The sequence below is a fragment of the Diceros bicornis genome, chromosome X (genome assembly GCF_020826845.1).
Source record: "Diceros bicornis minor isolate mBicDic1 chromosome X, mDicBic1.mat.cur, whole genome shotgun sequence".
Lineage (NCBI taxonomy): Eukaryota > Metazoa > Chordata > Mammalia > Perissodactyla > Rhinocerotidae > Diceros > Diceros bicornis.
In genome coordinates this window covers 4302654-4323449 of record NC_080781.1, presented here as the reverse complement: position 1 = coordinate 4323449, position 20796 = coordinate 4302654, and the positions used below count along the sequence as shown (strand labels likewise).

Here is a 20796-nt window from a genome sequence, read left to right as displayed (position 1 = left end):
ATACTTAATGCATGGATGAGTAAGCGTTTCGGTGCTTAACCGTGTGTATTTGAGCCTATTGTTCTTCAGATTGCTCATGTTTGGAGCAATCTACCTGAAAAAGGATAATCAGCATCACGTATAACATTGGTTATCTGTAGAATAAAGGGCATAGAACAAGGCACTGTGGAGATGTACAGAGAATGGAGAAGGCATAATTCTTGAACCTAAGGAGCTTAATATTTCAGTGGGTTAGTTTGGAGATACACACGCACATGTACGCACACACACACACATCACATTATATTATTAGTTTGGATGTAGACATAGATATTTTTAAAAACTTGCATGCATGCAATAGTATATATATATATATACATAATCCAAGTGCAAACTCTTGTGAAATAACTCCATATAGTTAGATTTGAGGAGAATGGAATAGGTTATTTGTATAGTACAATTAGTACAACGAATATTGGGGAAAACAAAACATTCATTCTGAATCTTGATGTCGAATTCAGGTAAATGTTAATCTGGTGACATTTTTATAGCTTGTGTGGAATTGAAAAATACGTTTTTAAGAATATGGCTGTAGGACTCACTCTAGCTGCTTCTGACACAATAAGCTTTTTCATGTTCTTCAGTACCAATTGTCTCACTTAAGTTATGGCTTCCCACCTCACTGGAAAATCTTCTGTTCCCACTGGCTTCCGTATTTCATGTACACTCTGTTCTGAGGATCATCATCTGAGGTCTCAGGGAATCCTCAGGCTGAAGGCAACTGAAGAGGTCACCTTGTCCAAGCCCTCGTTGTGCGGTCCAGGGAGCTCAAGCCCTGGGCACTAACTGGTGTGCCAAAGATCGCCTGGTTAATTAGTGACCAAGGCAGTAGCAGTCTTAGGTGACCTGACTCTCTGTTTTAGTGATGCTGCCGGGAACCTGCTGCTTTTTAGGGAATATGTGGGTGGATGGTCCACTCCCTTGGGCTTGTAACACAACCTTGGAGAAAGCAGTTTATGTTTTTCCTTCGATTTTTAAATCTAAGGTATTTTTGTAGTGCATGGGAAAATCAAGTATTGAGTCAAACCTATATAAAGACAAACCTGTATAGATAAACCTATATAGATATGCGTCTCTTGATTAAAATTTTCATTGTAAAAGAATCATAGTCATAAATGTGTGCAAAATATATATAACTAAAAGTAAAAATTAAACAAACATATCCACTGGCATACTACCAGATAGAGCATTACCAATATCTTTGTATATCCATGTGAATTGCTTCCCTCCCATCTCTCAGAGGCAGCTACTATCCCAGAATTTAGTTTTAATTATGACCTTGCCATTTTTATACTTTAGCACCAATTTAGCTGTTAGTAAGGGACTGTTTATTTTACATAATATTATATTAATAAAATCACACCATATGTGCTCTTTTGTGACTTGCTTTTTATTTTTTGAGATTTATCCATTACAATACATGTATCTGCATCTTATTTATTTTTCACTGTTGTGTAGTATTCTGTTTTAATATGCCAACATTTATTTATCTATTCTCCTGTTAATGGACATCTGGGTTATTCCAATTCTTTTGCTGTTTTGACTACTGCTATAAATGAAAATTCCTGTGCATGTCTCCTGACACAAATATTCAAGAAGCTCTATAGGAGAGATGTAGCATATATGTATATTTTATATGTGTATGTGTGTGTGTGTGTGTATGCACCAAAGTCTTCTGCATGCTCTACTTTCCTGTGTAACACAAAACTGTTTTCCAGTGGGATGCACTAATTTCCACCACCATGGCATGGGTGTTCTAATTGCTCCACATCTTTGTCAACACTTGGTACCACTGGTCTTTTGAATTTTTCTAATCTTTTGTGATCTCTTCTCTGTTTCCCCAGCAATGAATAAAGTCAAGCTTCTTGTCCTATGTTAAGACCCTCAGCAGATTTGAGGACTAACTGTGCATGGAATCATGGAAGGACAGCCATCGAAGATGGCTTTGCGTTTAGCCTGCATAACTAGAAAAATAATGGTACTAGTTATTGAAATATGGAACAAAAGTATGGAGGCAGTTTGAGGGGCTCAGTAATGAGGTTTTTCAGAGCACCACAATCTAAGTGACAGTATTCCTGGAGACATGACAGTTTGACCTTGAAGAAATACAACTGAGTTTGATGAGAGAGGTCCACACAAACTCTGGAGATAATTGCAAGTTATTTGATTTAGATTTGGAAAGCATGTTTGATAAGAGTTTAATTAGACACACAAAATCAAGCATTTAATGAGTTTTTAAATATGCCAATCCTTGTGCTAGCTTTAGATGTACGAAAGATGAATAAGAAAACAAGCACCACTTTTAGGGATACTTCCGTGAGAAGCTAAGCTCCTAGTGGGCAAGAATTCTGAATTTCCTCCCACTAGGTCCCCATAACCTAGAATAGTGATCTTTATGAAATACTTATTGACCTGTGATTAAGTTTTGGTGTTGCCTTATTTCTGTGGCCACTGTAGGGTCCTGTTATCCACATAGTTTGCTCTAGAAAAATCCATGCTTTATTCCTGATCATATCTTTGACCTACATATATATCGAGTATCTTTCTATCCAAGCAGTCTTGACTGGACCACATATAAGCCATTAAGTCTTTCTCCTGGGTTTAGTCTGTGTTTTGCCTCTTGTCGAAAACTCCTGTTGCTACTGCTGTGGCTCATATGTGTTCCTGACCCATTAAACTTCAGTGGAAGAACAGAAATGGTGAGAGAGGTGATGCAGTTGATGACTTGAGCCTCCACTGGGCACAGTACCACCTTGAAGATAGTACATTTGGCATCTTTATTTTATTTTCCAAATACTTTATTTACATCTAAGCTTCATGGTTCAAAATGGTGGATTTTTATTGGATCTGATTTTTAGAACTAATAGAAACTACGTAGATGAATGGCCAAAGAACTTTAAGATTTGACAGAAGACAACGGATTGTAACCTTGCCCATCTAGGAGAGAAAGTCAAGACCAGAATATTAAAATATATGCAAAAATATACTAATTGGCTGATTGCTGGCATTGAGTGAATCTTGGGTAGGGACTAAGAGGGGGTGTATATGTGTGTGTGTGTGTGTGTGTGTGATAAGCCCACACACCCATGCACAGAGCAGAGGTTGTACATGTAGATAACAGGTACACAGTGCCACCTCAGGGTAGAACTCTGTGCTCTGGAACAAAAGATAAACCACACCCACTTAAGTACCATAAAAACTTGGTGTTCCCACCAGAAACAAAAGAAAAGGAAAATGGGAGATGTCTACATGTTGCACAGAGTTTTGGGAATAGCTATTATAGGCTTTCCTAGTAAACAGTATAGGAGGATTGCTGTACAAGCTCATTAATTTGGACAAGGACCAGGGTCAGCTGTTCTCGTTTTCCGGATGCTTCCAAATGCGAGATGAAAGATGAAAGTGAATCTTCCAAGTGCCTCTTGTCAGCAGCCTCTTGGCAGCACATACTTCAGTGAGTCCCAAGCCTTCAACATAGCTGAGAGTAACACAAGAAGAGGAGGGCTTCCACCTCATTTATCCTCTCTTTTGTCTGTTTTTTTGAAGATGCATCCACAAAGTTCTCTGTCTTCTAATGCACATGTTTCACGACCACGGAACGCTAAGACCGTGAACACCCAGGAGAAGGGATTTTATTCCTTACGAGGTCAAAATACCAAAATAAATTTCATTCAGGCTCACTTTAATGAAATATCTGTTTTCAAATTAAACCAGTCTCAATTTGAGTGATGTGTGCTTTGGGGAGATATTTATGGCAATTTTTATTTTGACTTGTTTATAGTCTGATAAGCCTGAGTTGTTTGAGCCTCACGTTAATTACAGCCTCAGACAGAATGACTGCCCTGTGGAGAATCGTTCTAAAATACCCAATCAAGTCATCAATCAAGTCGAAATGCCACTCTGAGATATTCCTGTTCGTGCAGACTTTGCAGAGAACATGCTATGAAGTCCTGCTTAACTCCCAAATTGTGTTCGATGAAGTTATAGTCTTTACTTTTTCTCCCTAAAATTTTTTATTCAGAGAATTCTTTTTGTAGGATCTGTTTTTTATTTTGGGAAAATTAAATATATATATATAAATATATGTTACACAAAATATATGTAATATATAAATACATGTATTATACGTAAGATATATTAAATATATACATATGTTATATGTATATATAACAACCTTGCACCCCTTGTGAAATCTTTCGGTATGTGACACTTACATGGGAAGTCTTTTATTTTTTTTTTGGTCTCCAAGTGTATTGGTTGGTTAAATTTATAGGGATTTTTTTAAATGATGATGATGCATATTTGATAGGTTTATTTTCAAAATCTTCATTACTGGTAATGCTAAAACTTTTAAAGTTGTCAAACATTTGAACGTGACGTGCACATACACACACACATGCATACATCTATATATACACACAAACACATATATAGTGCCATTCATTATAATCTTTAAATGTACCCACAGATGCCTTAATCATTTATATGGCCACTGTAATTCCATACTTGATGACTTAGACCTGTGGTTCTCCTCCTGGGGTCATTTTGCCCCCTAGGATCATTTAGCAATGTCTGGAGACATTTTTGATTGTTGAAACTGGGAGAGGAGTCCTCCTGGCATCTGATAGGTGGAGACCAGGGATGCTGCTGCATCATATGATGCACAGGACAGCCCCCATCACAAAGAGCTGTGTGCTTCAAAATGTCAACAGTGCCAAGGCTGAGAGACCGTGGGCTTTAGGTTTTATTACTTTTGCTCAAATTAGCTAAATTTCAAAAAACGAGGAAATATAAAAGGTAGCTCTGAACTTATGAATTTTATGCACACCTAACCTAGACATAGTAAGTGCTCAGATGCCCCCAGACCCCTTCTCTGAGGTTCTGCTGGTTCATGATCCCTCTCTGACCCTCAGAACTGTGTGGGCAGGTGGGTTTAGACAGAGGAGAGACTTGATCATAGCGCTCAATCATGAAGTCTAGGTGTGACCCCGCTTGGGCAGTCTTAACGAGCATGTGACTTGTAGATACTCTCATCCATGTTGAGTTGGAGCATTGATGGAGTGGGCCAGAGTTCCTCATGGTGTGGACTCTGTAAGCTGTGATACAAATCCACCAACTGAATTCTACCGTTGTTGAACTCTGCACTCCAGGGACTGTGTGAAGCTTTGTATGGACTATCTCATTTAATCCCCACACAGATATAAACAGACCAATAAAGGGAGGCTTAAAGAATTTAAATGACTTGTTCTAGACCTGCTCAATGCCAGCAGTGGGCTGACTCCAGAGCCTGTGCATTTTGTCCCTGTACCTGGGAGTTTTTAAGCAGGTCTGTGTCCAAAATCCCAGTGTTTTATATTTATTGAGTGAGTGTTTTCTCTGCCCTGTACCTTTGCATATTGCCTTACTTAATGTTCACCACAGCCCCATGAAGAAGGTATGACACGCCATTTACATGCCCAGAGAGGTCGACTCACTTCCCTCAGCTCACAGAGGTAGTATTCCAGGACCCATGTCTGTCAGAATCAGAAATTAATGGCGTCTCCTATTATCATTGAGGAAGGCTCCAGAAAGAAGAACTAACGCTGATTCAAAAGCAGAAGGGCTTTCAGGAAAACAGAAGATTCCAAACATGTCATCACCTCTTTCTTGTTCTTGTCTGTCTCTTAATTATTCAGAAATTGGATCACGGTGTGGCAGAAATCCAAGTGTTGTCTATGGTAGAATTCAAAGAGAGAAGCAAACACATAAATCAGCCATTTGGCCTGATGCTATTTTTCACTTGCAATGTTACAATCTAGATTTTTAGTGTATCTTCATTCAACTCTGGTTAACTTGGCCCAGGATGTCATGGACCACAGAATTTCCCCCAAGGCTACTATAGCTCCATGATAGAACCAGCTCTGATATGTTTCATTTTTCCAAAAATTAGCTGTTTGACATATTCTGCTCAACTGTTCACTTAAATGAAATGCATAATTGTATTCTAGTCCAGATAGACTCTGAATAACCCACAATGTACTTACACATGCCTTTGTCTATTTGGGAGTTGAAAAATTCTGTGTTTAAAGGTATACTCCTTGCAACACCTAATGAAATGTTTTCTGTCCCTAATGGATCATTTATGACACTCTTCACTAGTGCACAACATTCTTCAATGTCATGGGAGATATGATTCATCTAGTAAGAGTCGTGGGATCTACGTCAAGACAAACTGAGGAGGGACTCTTTAGCCATTGACTCCTCCCAGGCTCAAATGTACCATAAGCTTTTTAAATGGGCTGCAGGGTATACCCTCAAAGGCATGCAGTGCTTTACATGAAAGTCAGAAGAGCTGTATCAACACTTTTAATTATGAATGATGTGTGGATGTGACAAGCACTAGAGCATGTACTTGAAATGCACCATCATGTTCAGTGTTTTACAAGGAAGCTGAGATTCAGGGCTCTGGTGTATGTAGCCTAAAAACATGTGCCATTGAGTAGCCCAAGAAGGATTAATATTCAAAGTCTAGACTCTTTCCATTAGGTGATGTTCCCTTTGTGTTATACGATAAATATCGACATGCTGTGAAGCCAGTTTGGCCCAGATACAGGCTTCCATTTTCCCTGTCCCAGAAAACTTTTAGAGCTCCATGAATATCATTTTAGGAAAAAGTGAGTTTCCTAAAACATCTGAGAGACAGTGATTTGGAAGTACCTATCCATCGATGGGCCAATCTTGTAAATAATAGTGAAATTGGGAGATGTCGTTACAGTTATCGTGTAACAGGTATAACTTTTGGGGATTTGTTTGTTCATTCAACACAGACTTGTTGAGTGTTTCCCAAATGTCAGGCATAGTTTCAGGTGATGGGCACACAGCAAGAATTAAGACAAGTGACATGCTTGCTAGATTCTACTACATGGAGACGCCATTATACAAATTCATGAGTGAATAAGAATTTCATGGAGTGATGTTGAGGGTTGCATGGAAGAGACAGCGAATGGCTTAGGTGACAGTTGTTTTGGCTTCATTATCCTTGTCTGCTTTCTTTTCCCACTAGGCTGACTGCTCTGCCTTGGAGTTTTCATAAGGAATCATTGCCCTTGGGAGGTGTTGGATGCTCGCCACTTCCTTGGAGCCTCGCTTTTGCTGGAATCTGGTTCCGGAATTAAGGGAGGACCGCTCTCTCGCAATGGGCTGCCAAGAAAACCGCTGGGTTTGTTCTTAACGTTGGGCTCTGTCTATGACCCATCTGAGAGGCTTCCTAGCAAGCCTGTCCCCTCTCCTGGGTCTTTTGCTCCCTGGAAAGCCCTCTCTCTCCAAGAGCTTGCTTTACGTCTTTGTTTGCTCTGAGTTGTATGCCACAGACACCTGCGAATGTGGAAGCGAACAATGTCGAGACCCAAGAGACTGTTATGGCTTCCATTGTTCTTCACCCCGGTCTGCGTCATGTTGAACTCCAGTGTTCTCCTGTGGATAACCGCTCTTGCCATTAAGTTCACGCTCATTGACTGCCAGGCACAGTATCCTGTTGTCAACACAAATTACGGCAAAATCCGGGGTCTAAGAACACCATTGCCCAATGAGATTTTGGGTCCAGTGGAGCAATACTTGGGGGTCCCTTATGCCTCGCCTCCCACTGGAGAGAGACGGTTTCAGCCCCCGGAACCCCCATCTTCATGGACTGGGGTTCGAAATGCCACCCAGTTTGCTGCTGTGTGCCCCCAACACCTGGATGAGAGGTCTCTCTTGCATGACATGCTGCCCATATGGTTTACCGCCAATCTGGATACTTTAATGACCTACGTGCAAGATCAAAATGAAGACTGCCTTTACTTAAACATCTACGTGCCCACGGAGGATGGTAAGTACTTTTTTGAAAGAGAAAACAACACCTGCTCACTCAGTCTCGGGGAGATTTGCCAAGAGGGTTTCATAATGACCTGTGCGTGGTATTTTCTATAACCCATTTATTTTTTCTCATATTCCTAATACAGTTATTCCCGTTAACTTACCATTTGTTCCACTTGTATTTACTGAGCATCTAGCCGATGGACAATACTATAATTGAGGACTAACTGTTGTCATATATTGCCTTTTTAGCATTGTTATGGTGTTTATTTGCAGATGACAACCAGTGAGAGCGTGTAGTGTTGATGTTAAACCTGAATCATCTCTAAAGGAATAAACCTATAGAAAATAATAGAATTAAGAACATTATCATGCTTAAGTTGGCGAACTGAAAATTACAAGGAATGGTTCCTCTTGCTTCAATGCCTTAAGATTTTAGCACTATTTTTTTTTTTTGAGTCTTGAAAGGAACCCCTAATTGTCTTAAATACACAAGCAAGGGATATTTCATAAAACGGTTGAATTTCATTATTTAGAATCCATGTTGTTAACATAAATTTGGACCATGTTTTTTTCCAATATTCACTGCAATCAAATGGCAAATGTGTGTTGTCAGATGATTCTAGCTCCGTTAGAAAATAATGTACTTGCTTAAACAAAATGGCTTATTTCTTTCTGCCAACACAACAGTGAAAATCTGTAAAAACAATAATGTTAATATTAATTAATACAATGCTAGTAAAATGTGGGTATCTCTTTGTCCGTGTAGATTTCAAATTAATATTTTTATAAAGACTAACCAGATTAAAGTTATCCTACAATGATATCACACTTCTCATTTACTATTTCCATAGGCTATTTTTAGACGAGGAGAAAGAGAAGCATAGAATGAAATCTTGCTGGAATTTAAAGAAGTAATTTGTAGGAATCATAGACATCATCTACTATAGAAACTAAAGTGTGTCCTTGGTAACTCTGATGGAGAAATTTCTTTTCTTTTTTTTTCCTTTAGTCCTTGGAAAAGTTGTATCTCCAAAGTTGTATCCCATCTGCCATATTGTTCCTTCTCCATGTCAATGCTAGAAGGTAGTTTAAGCAGAGTGTCATGAAAAACCAGGCTAGGGTTGTCTGTTATTGAAATCACAAAGAACGCCCAGAGAAAGAAATTAAAGGACCGCGTTTCATTATATTAGTAGCTTCTGGCATGTGGCCCTTGTCGTTATGGCGACAGATCACACAATTACCTTGTAAAGTCTAGGACTGAATGTGATTCAAGGAGTTAAACTGACATTTGCCTGCCGTAGTTCCATGCAGCACACTGAGCTGCCTAAGTGCGGAACAGTCCCTGGGCAACGGCTTTGTGCATGTGCGAAAAGATGGATAACCGCATCCAAGACCAGTGAGACTTCTCATTTCAGAAGCCACCTGGGTCATGATCTTGCTCATAATGAACTATTCAAATATAAACTATAATGAAGGAAAGACAGAAAGAGAAGGGAAAGAAACGAAACAGGATAAAGGTTTATAATTGCTTTCATAGTACGTTTGACATGCTAGTGTCTACCAGCTGGGGACTTCATAGAGCTAACCTCACGAACAATGAATGCGCTTCAAATAGAATGCCTCCCTCTATGAGAGGTTGGATCAAATTAGACCACCTATGAAGAAAAATCAATAGCTTCCTTGATGACAGAACCATAGATGTGCAATTGTGTGGATTGAAACCATAAACAATTTGACCATTTCATTGCGATTCAGTGTTGAACAGGAATTTGGGAATATAAAAATGTGAAAAATGCTACCTGACGGAAAACCAATCCTCACTTAAGAATAAATCCAGTGCCTCTTGTGTATGTCTTTAGGTTTTTTAGAGCACTTTTGCGTACATCTCACATGATCTTGACAAGAGAAGTCAGAAATCCGATAGGGGCTGAAAATGTAGACTCCGTATCCGTATAATATGTAAATAATAGAATTTTGCTAATGAGTGAAGCTACATGCCTGTATGTTTGCACAAACAACAAATCACAGCCTGTTGGGTAGGGAATTTTGTGTTTTTTTTTTTTTTTAGATATTTGCATCAATTTGAGAATCAATGTGGAGATTTAGATATTTAACTATTGGGTATTAACTAAATGAAGAAACTTTACTTCTACAATAACACATTGAAAATGTAGTATCATGCTAATTCCTCCAAAGAACTTCCTTTAGGAACCATCTTATCAGAGCAATTAATCATTTCAGTGCATTTAATTAACGGTGTAGAGAGCAATATTGGACATTTGGAATTCAAAATTCCACATGATACTCTGTTTTTTAGATTCGTCTTTCTTTCTGCATTGATCAGAAGGTAAGGGTAATGAGCAAAGACAACTTTACTTCGCTACCAAAAATAGTTCTGAGTACCTATCATGTGCCAGCTGTGCTTTAGATGTTGGGACTGCAACACAGACAAGAATTTCTAATTTTGAGAAACAGACACTTGTGGTAGGCAGAATAATGACTCCCCAAAGATGCACAAATCTTAATCCCTGGAATCTGTGAGTATGTTGTTACATGGCAAAGAGGAGTTAAATTTGCAGATGGAATTATATTTCCTTATCAGTTGACCTTAAAATAGGCGGAATATATCCTGGATGATCTGGGTGGGCCCAGTATTTAATAACAAAGACCCTTAGTCATGGAAAAGAGAGGAAAAAGAGGAGATTAGAGCCAGAGTGAAACAATCTAAGAAAAACACAACGGGCCACTGTTGGCTCTGAGGATGAGAGGGAGCCAGGAGGCAAGGAATCTGGCAGCCTCTAGAAGCTGGAAAAGACGAGGAATGGATTCTCTCTTTGAACCCCCAGAAAGCAGGACAGCCCTGCTGATACCTTGATTTGAGCCCAGTAGGACTCCAACCTTCAGAACTGTAATATAATACATGTGTGCTCTTGAAACCACAACTTTTGTGGCAATGTGTTACAGCAGCAATAAAAACCTAATACAGAGTTTTGCCACCCTTTAAATTCATAGTCAAGTATATACCCTAATTGAAAACAAAGTTACAGCTGAAGAGTTATTTTGAGCTTTCTGAGCGCCTACCCATTCTGAGATTCTAATTCAGTTACTTCCCTTTCTACCTCAAGAATTACTGGTAGAAAACCCTCATCTTAACGCTGAGTAGTTAAAATGAGGGTTGCTGCTCTCCCTCATGCATATTGAGGAGACAAAATCGATTCCAATTGCTGGGCAGACATTTTGCCAATGTGAGGCTTAAACCCTATAGAGTGGATACCCAACCTTTTGTTTTTTGTGTTAATATAGCCTTATGGCAAATCCTACTAAATATCATATTCAAAAGATACACCGACTTTACACAGGAAAGGAATGAAGGAACATTTACATTTTCCCAGGTATCTAAAACGTATTTCCAGAGTAGATGTCATTGAAGGACATAAAGTATCCAAATTGACCTCTTTTCTTATCTGTCTCGACAAAATCTTACTCATGGTGGCAGTTGTACCTATAAATGGCTTCTTTTCCTACTTACATTAGTGTTAGCAAAATCTTCTGGGCTCCCCACTCCTTCCCTCTAGACCTCAAGATCTGTTCTGTTCTGGGTAAATCTATTCTCTACATTTTTAAAAAAGTTTTTGGATGAATTTATTTCGTGACGTAATGTCAGTAAATTCTTTTTTGTTTCCAGTTTTATTGAGATATAATTGACATTCATCGCTGTATATGTTTAAGGTGTACAGCATGATAGGTTGACTTACATATATTGTGAAATAATTACCACAATAAGTTTAGTTAGCATCCATCATCTCATATAGATACAATAAAAAGAGCAACCAAAAAAAGAAAAAAATTTTTTTCTCTGTGATGAGAACTCTTAGCATTTACTCTCATAACAACTTTTCTATACATCATATAGCAGTGTTAACTGTAGTCACCATGCTGTACTTTACATCCCCAGGACTAATTTATCTTATAACTGGAACTCTGTACCTTTGACCACCTTTATCCAATCCCATCCCCACCCCCCACCCTGCCTCTGGTAACCACAAATCTGATCTAGTTTTTTATGAGTTTTTAAAAAAATTTTAGATTCCACATATAAGTGAGATCGTACGGTATTTGTCTTTCTCTGTCTGACTTACTTCCCTTAGCATAATGCCCTCAAGGTCCATCCATGGTGTCACAAATAACAGGATTTCCTTCTTCTCTATGGCTGAATAATAATCCACCGTATATGTATACCACAATTTCTTTATCCATTCAACCATCAGTGGACACTTAGGTTGTTTCCATGGCTTGGCTATTGTGACTAATGCTGCTATGAACATGGGGGTGCAGATTTCTTTTCTCTACCCTTTTTAATGTAAATTTGGTTTACTCCTCAAGCTCAGCTTAGAAGAATGGTCAAGAACCTCCCTGCCTGGGTTCAAATGCCAGCTCGTGCCCTTACCAGTTGAGTGATTGTGGGCTAGTTACTTGGCTTATACACGCCTCAGTTTCCTTGTGTGTAAAATGGAGGTGAGCTGGGAGACAATCCATATGAAGTGGTTAGTCTAGTATCTTGCACGTAGAACCTTTCTGCAGTTTGATGTTGGTGGAACATAATTAATAGTAGAAAAGAGAACCAGAACATTCCAGCTAAATTGCATACACATAGTGGGTCTAATATGTATATTAATCCAATCTATAAAAAATGTGTATTATCTATAACATAATTATTTACTATGGTAGTGGAGCATTCGGCTCAAGAAATGGGAGCAGGGGATCGTCATTTCTGACAGTTCTGAGTATGGCTTTAATAAAAGGGAATTTAGAGGGAATAGCCCTTTTTAAAAGAGCAGACAATCAGTCCGTTCTGCTTTATTCCTAAACTTTGTCTTTTTAAGCCTAAATTGTCAAATGGAATTTTAGCATCCTATGTGACTTATACAAATTAATCATCAAGAAAGCATTAAAATTCATTTCTTGGAAGAGTGCCTTAGAACATCCAAAGACAATAGTACTAGTCTTTTTTATGTGAGGTAAAGGAGAAATTAATTTCCTTTCTCTTCTCGTCAAGTCACAAATAGTCCAATTGTATGCAGATAGTAGCAAAATCTAGGTGAAAAGCTAAAACTTAACCAAGTTAACACAGTAAGACAGACATTTTAACCAATCAGCATCACCATGCAACTATGTGAAAATAATTAAATGATTGCAGTTTTCATCTGTCAGCTGGATGTTTGATGTTGTATAGACGTAGCTTGTAAGTGAAGATAATTATGAAAGATTATTAAATAAATATCTCCCTGACAAGGATTAATTGAAAAGAATTTAGTATTTTGTGAACACAGTTAAATCGGAGTGGATTTCTGACAACATACATCTCTCTCCCAGAATAAAAGATTTCACCAGTTTGAAAATAGAATAATAATCTTAATGAGGATTTAGGAATTATATATGTTTAGAATAGTACTATTCAGTTAGTATGAATTATGCCTGTTTGGATAATTTAGCAAAACTGTTCTCTAAAGAAGAGAATTTTCCCTTGCATTTGTCATTTTCCATTACTATGAATTTTAATTCAATTCCATTTGCAATTTAGAACTTTTTTCACAATTAGAACAAGTCTAAATTACCTAGAATGTATTAAAAACCAAATTTGCTAGACAGTGCATGTCATAAGCAATATTACAAAAAGCTGTGCAAGATAGAAACTTTAGGTACAACTAGTCTTCTGAAATATCTGTCCATTTTCAACAATTTGTGTATTATTTACTCGTGCAGAGTCTTGCCTCCAGGACACCTGGTGGCTTTATTTGTTGACAAATGACACCAGTAGTTTGGACACTGTCATTTATTTTCCACATTCTCTTGGCCAAGGCATTCAACCTTTTTAATATTTAGTGACCTCAGCTTTTAATAATAATAATTATAGTGTTATACTTCCTCAGAATACTTTTTATGATTTTAGTGATTTTGGAATAAGATCTTGTACAGGGAATAATTATAAAATATAAAAGCTCAGTAAGTTCTTATAACTTTAATTTTATGTTAATTGAATGTTAATCTCACATTATCTTTCATTGGAAGATTAAGTTCTTTGGGTATGATGGTTGGGAGTAGATCCCTGTGTTTCTAGCCTTTTTTGGTTCTCCTAAACCAAGCTATTTTTATAATGCATTAGTTTCACGTTCTCTCCTTTACGTTGAAGAAACTCTTTCCTTGGTGCAGTAACATCCAAACTGCAGTGGAAGTGAATGGAGGCTGAGAATTCATTAGCTTTGTTAGCTTGAGGACCACGGAGGGTTTGTGAGATGCAAAACAGTGGCCATACGTAAATAAATCAGAGCTACAAATCACACAGTGAACTTACAGACAGCAGAAGCAGAGGGAACGTCTAAGAAAGAGTAATCTATTCATGTGCTAACCACTTGTTAAGATAAAATGAATATGAGACACGGTAGTCTCTATCTTGTTAATTCAATCAAATATTCTATATTTAGGTTCAGAGAAGCATTTCCACAAATTAGAAAGTGATACAGAAACTGAAATATAGTGAGGTACACCTGAAATTAACACAATGTTGTAAGCCAATATGACCTCAATAAAATAACTTTAAAACAAAATTAGACAGTGGAATTAGATAAAAAAATGGGTGAGGAAAACTCCCTGTTACACGTCACATGTCTGATTACTTTTGGTGTTGAAGGTGGGCATTGGTGTATGGTCTGTGGCCTGAGTGTGTGTGTGTGAGATTCTGAGTGTGTGTGTGTGTGTGTGTGTAGGATGTTGGAGGAAAGTCCAGGAGAGAAATATCCACAGTTCACTTAAGATCCAATGTGTTATGATTTTCTGGAAAAAAACACAGGGAATATATATTAATGACTATGTTGTCCCTTCCTCCCTGAATTCCCAAGCACTCTGAAGTCTCCCTTAATCAAGACACCCTCTTGTCTGCTGTGAATGTGGTTGTGTGTACAATACTCAAGTTTGCCCTGGGGAGAGTGTGTGTTCCCATCAGAAGGGGAGGAACACTGGAGGTATTGTTTGTCTCAAGCAAAAGAGCTTTTGTGGTGGGTTTCACCAAGATCTGAAAATTGTATGTTCACAGACACTCCTCTCCTTCTTTGTTAAAACTGATGCTTTGAGCTGTGTACTGCTCCATCAGTTTTATGACATGATGTAATCAATCATTCCATCAAAAAACGAACATCCAATATTCACTTAATATCCCATCTACCTGTTATATATTGACTTTAGTCCCAACTCTGGTCAGTTAATCTTTTGATCTCCTGATCCCAAGTCCGATTATTTATGTATTTTCTTCTCTCTTCCATTTCTTATTCTCTTTAGAGCCCTTTTAGCTGATTCACTTAAAAATTATTGATCAACAAGTCGCTGTTTGCACTTAACATATGGGAGGCATTGGGCGAGTCCAAGTGGTGATGTAAACAAATGTAAGCCCTTTGCTGGGAAAGTCAATGAACCCAGCAAAACAAAAGTTTCAGAAAGGGATCAGTGGGCATGAAGAATTCAGAGGGTGCTTTAGGTTTCAGGAAAAAAAAAAAAAGAGAATCTGAAAGTTCATGTTTTCCATTAAGGATCCCAGATGGAAAGGTTTCCACGAATTTTAAGGTGATAAAGGCAGATACACGTCTGGTTGTGCAAGAGGGAAATGCTTTCTGAGTTCCTTAAAACTAAGCTCCTTGTTTATTGCTTCTCTAGATGGACCAAGATATAAAAAGTGCAAAATGAGGGAGGAGGGAGAGATAAAACCATGACAAAATTATAGAAAGGCACATTGATACTATAATTTACCATGCCAAGTACTCACTTGGGTATTTTTCCGCATTGTTCGTTTTTTGTTTTTTTTTTTTTTTTTTTTTTTTTGTGAGGAGATCAGCCCTGAGCTAACATCCGCCAATCCTCCTCTTTTTTTTGCTGAGGAAGACGGCCCTGGGCTAACATCTGTGCCTATCTTCCTCCACTTTATATGGGACGCCGCCACAGCATGGCTTACCAAGCAGTGCGTCGGTGCGCGCCCGGGATCCGAACCAGCGAACCCCGGGCCGCCGCAGCGGAGCGCGCGCACTTAACCGCTTGCGCCACCGGGCCGGCCCCCGCATTGTTCGTTTTTGATGCTGGCGGATTCATAGGTGAAATTCTGTCTCGAGGAATTCTAATGCATAATTTTCTTCTCAGCAGGCTATGCAGTAAGGTTAAATCAAAGAACATGAGGTTCCATTCTTAGCAAATTCAAATATGCTTTGTACCACCTGGAATTTTTTAAAAATCATTTATTAGAAGGTTTCTGGCTCCCCCGAATTTTTTGTCTAGTGAAATACTTTCATCACTCTATATTTTGTAAAGTATCCATCCAGAAAACTAATATGAAATCAAGTTATAATATTAATTTTGCATGTTTAAAAAATAATTTAGATTTAAAAAGAATAGCAAAACATTAGAAAGAAAACTGCATCTTTTCTAAGAAAATTAAAATGTTAATAATATATAAACTTAGATTAGATATTTCCTTTTGAGCCTAAATCAGAAAAATACTGAGACCAAATTCCACTGTAGCACATTCTACAAGGTGGTTTGCATTTCATACATTTTTTTAAAGAAGGGGATTTTGGCATATTGAATATCATAATTAAAGTACCTGGGAGTAAGTGATGGAAACAACTAAGACTTCAATCACAGAATTATGGAGTTTCAATCCAATCATTATTTTACAAGTCTACACCTCCTAATGGACTGTAAACACTTTGAAGGCAGGGGTCCATTTGTGAAATGAATCCATCATCTACTTGAATGCATGGAACAAATGAATGAAGGAATAGTAGCTGGACATGCAGCCCTTTTGGAACCTGGCCAATGCAAATGTTTACAGCTTTGTAAGGGAGTTCACTTCACTCTTAGAAGAGGTTGGCGGTCTTTGCATGTGAAATCTCTACTGACAGAGCTGAAGCGATTTTGAATGTTTCCTTCGTCTCCCACTCTATGGCTGTGGGAATCTTTGAAGACGAGATATTGTGTTCCTCCCATGTAATCTTTTGCAAGCATCCTCAGCAGGCTTAATTTCCTCCTGCAAGTGACTCTGAGGCACTTTCATCCTCCTTCCTGGGTTGCTGTGGATAGGCTATAAATTATTATCTTATTGTTATATGGCTATCTTGCTACCAACAATTACTGCTGATGTCTACCAATAGGCACACATTTGTTCTCCTTCATCACAACATATGTTGTGAATATACCCAGAGTTTATGTTAGATTTTTTTTTGTTTGGCAAATGCGTTGGACTCTTTGCTCGTCTATATTGAGCCTGAAGCCACATGTTTTCATAATTTTTTTAAAAAAGCAATATCATATTTTACAATATGATTTAGAAAGTAAAAGAAAACGTGATCCCTCTGCTTCCTATGACCAACTGTCCGCATACAACAGGACAAAGCAATATGCCTCTGTGGCTCAGATTTCCCCACAGGACGTGGACTGCACAATTACCGGTTGCAGCCAGGCCAAAGTCTGTTTGCTGCATGTTTCCCTGAAATACCAAGCCCCTGAGGTCTTACAATGGAAGACAGCATAAAATTGTGATAGAACAGCCAACAAACTAATTGGTTTGTAGTTTTAAGAAAGCAGTGGGTTACTTGTTTTTAAATGCAATGGACTATAATTTGATTTAATGGAGATAGAGTCATTTCCAAGAAATTAATTAAAGTTCACAGGTTGGAAAAGAGTTGAGTGCATCATGTTAGATGGCTTTCTTGAGACTTAGAGGAAAATGAACTTCCTCCAGCATTTTATTCAACTTACGGCTTTATAGTTGTTATCATCATCATCATCATCATTTAAAATAGATTCTCTCTGAAGATGTATTATGACATCCTAGCCTGCGAGCAATTTGGGGCTTCTGAGATTTGAAATAGTTATTCAAAGACTGCAGAATATCAGTTGGAATCTTTTAAAAACTGTTACAGTCAACGTCATGGCTATTAATCTTTCAAACTTTTCTCTTGTCATTGGTTTTGAGTTGACCTGTGTTATGAGTGGAATTGTGTCCCCTAAAAAGATATGTTGAAGTCCTAACCTCCTGTACCTATGAATGTCACCTTATTTGGAAATAGGGTTTTTAGAGATGTGATCAAGGTAAGATGAGGTCTTACTGTATTAGCAAGGACCCTAAATCCATTACCACTGGTGTCCTTATACGAAGAGACACGGAAAGGAAGACAGACAGTGATACATGGGGAGAACACCATGTGAAGATGGAGGTAGAGATTGGAGTGACACATCTACAAGCCAGGGGGCCACCAAGGATTGCTGGAAACCAGCAGAAACTAGGAACTGAGAGAGAGACATGGAACAGATTCTCTCTCAGAACCTACAGAAGAAACCAACTCTGCTACTTCTCAATTTCAGATGTCTGTCCTACAGTACTGTGAGACAATAAATTCCTGTTGTTGTGAGCCACCTAGTTTATGGTAATTTATTACAATAGCCCTAGGAATCTAATACAGCCTGGATTATGTATATACTGTTTGCACAGCCTGTCTAGACCAGAAGAAGCCAGAATATGGGTTGTCTGCATTCCTAATTCCTAAAATCCTCTGTCAGTACCCACTGCTCTGTCCTTGGAGAAGCCTTCTAGACACCCTTGGGGTCTCCTGGCTCACCAGAGAAGAAAGTCTTGGCTTCCATTCACCCAAAGCAGCAATTTTCCAACTGAAAGACTTTATGCATCAATAAGCCACAAAATCAGCTGAACATTCTTCTATTGAACTCTTGTTCCTGAGAAAGAAATGATTCTATAACTCCTCTTCTCACTGCCTTCCTTTCTTTGGGAATCAACTTTAGGCTATCCAGGAGGCCCAACTGTTTCCTCTGAGACACGTGAATCCATTTCTGGCAGGCCCTGAGGATTCTCAACATCTTTCCCTGGAGTGTTCCAGGCATTACCACCATGACTCTTAGTGTAGGCATGTGTTGTAGACTGGCTTGAGCATAGCCTTCCATTATCCCTGCATGCTGATATGCATGGTCTTGTGGAACCCCTTCCACTTGCATGTGGACAGGATGTAGGACTTGCTTTCAACCCATAGAATGTGATAGGGGTGATGGGCCATCGCTTCCATGACTATGTTACAGAACCTTGGAACTTGTGTCTTACAAGCAGACCCTTTCTATTGCCTTCTTGGTTTTCATGCTTTAATGGAACGTGCTGCCATGTTGGAAAGGTCCCCATGGCAAGAAACTGAGAGCTGCATCTGATCAACAGCCAGCAAAGAACTGAGGCATTCAGTTAAACAGGCTACAAGGAATTGAATCCTGCCATCAACCGTGTGAGCTCGGAAGAGGATCCTGCCCAGTCTTTCAGATTTCAGATGAGACCCCAGCTTTGGCCAATGCCTTCATTGAAGCCTCTTGAGAGACCCTAAAACAGAAAACCCAGTTACGCTGTGCCTGGATTCCTGATATACAGAAACTAACATAAAATAAACATGTTGTTTTAAACCATTAGATTTGTGGTAACTTGTTACACAGCATTCAATAAGTAATGCAACATGATATGTAAAATGAGTGTATTTCAAAGCTAAATTATAACTCAAGTTCCACCTAGATATCATGTCTCTGGTTGGAGGGATATATATTTTGAGACTTATCAAGCTGTTATTACTTAGCAATGATTTGATGGCAAGTGAAAGAAATTCAAGTTGAATTCACTTAAGAGGAAAAAAGGGGATTCATTGGCTCAATGTACTGAGGATTGCAGTAGTGGATATAGCTTCAGAAATGATGTTCTAGATGTAGCTTCAGAAATAATGTTCTCAGATTCTGAGATGAATCATTGTCATAGGTAACCTGGCACTTTTAGTCCATCTTTCTTTGTCTATGTTGACTTTCTTCTCAACAAGGCTGTCTCCATGTGGTGGCAAAAAATGGTCACCAGTATTTCCCTGTGATGTCATCCTTGAGCTCAGAGAAGCACATTGGCCTGTGGATGAGGCTTATTGGCTCAATTTGGGTTGCAGGCCAACTCTAAACTAATTTCCATATCTAGGGAAAGAGTTCCTTGGATTGGCATGGTCTGGGTTAGGTACGCATTTCTGGATGGGGAGAGGGGTGGGTGAGTCCAACAAGAACTAGCTTAGGGTAGATGTGGAAAAGGCAGTTCCCCAATGGAAAATTGAATGCTAAGCAAGCAAAACCCAATGATGTCCATTGTCATCTCTCATATTAGGGACAGTAAGCAGACAAGAAAGATGGTATGGCTTCATGGCGTAGGAGGTGAGCACGGGCAGCAAAACCTTACCTAGACTATTAATTCTCTTTCAGCTAAAAAGAAGAACCTCGAGATTTGAACATAAGAAACCTTGCTTATGAGTTGTTACTGTTGTTGTTTCGTAAGCGTCTGGATCTCGTAGTGACATACACAGATCAAGTGACGGGAACATCTAGCAGATCAGGAATTTTATATTCAGACATCATTGAGGCGGTGCCACATTGGGTTTCACACACTAGAGAGACTTCTGGGTCTGGAAGCTGGCCTCTGATGGCAAAGCAGGGGTAGCATGAGCTGTAACTCCAGATGGAAAACTTGACCTGAAATGAGTGAGGCTGTTTAGGACGCGGTATATCCTGCTGTGCTCACCATTTCTTTTAAGAGTTCCAGTGAAAAGCCTAGGTTTACTGAAGGATCAGCCAATTTAGAGAGTTGATCTGAGGGAAATAAAATCGAATTTGAAGAAATTTCAGCCTAAGCCTTCAGCAGGGTGATGGCTTAGGAAGAATTGCCTTGTAGGGCACTGGGCAAATGGCTGGCAAGGTGGCATCCAGTTCTCTCTCAGGGAATTCTGCAAGAAGCACAGGAAGTCATTCTCAGCTGCTGCCTTCTGCTCGCTGGGCTTCTTTCTGAGAGCTTGAGGTGGGCAGGTTCTCAGG

At 38.9% G+C, this 20796-nt stretch overlaps 1 protein-coding gene across 5 annotated transcripts in view; it reads left to right on the top strand.

The window, feature by feature from the left end:
• The window catches only part of NLGN4X (neuroligin 4 X-linked), a 294305-nt gene that overhangs the window by 57436 nt on the left and 216073 nt on the right, over nucleotides 1–20796 (top strand). For 3 of the 5 annotated variants that reach the window (XM_058535384.1, XM_058535386.1, XM_058535385.1), the window contains exon 4: nucleotides 7079–7882. In XM_058535384.1, coding sequence (XP_058391367.1) covers nucleotides 7396–7882 — 487 coding nt within the window. In that variant the 5' untranslated portion in view covers nucleotides 7079–7395. Of the gene's footprint in view, nucleotides 1–7078; nucleotides 7883–20796 lie in introns of those variants that run through there. The other 2 variants (XM_058535388.1, XM_058535387.1) reach the window with 1 other exon arrangement.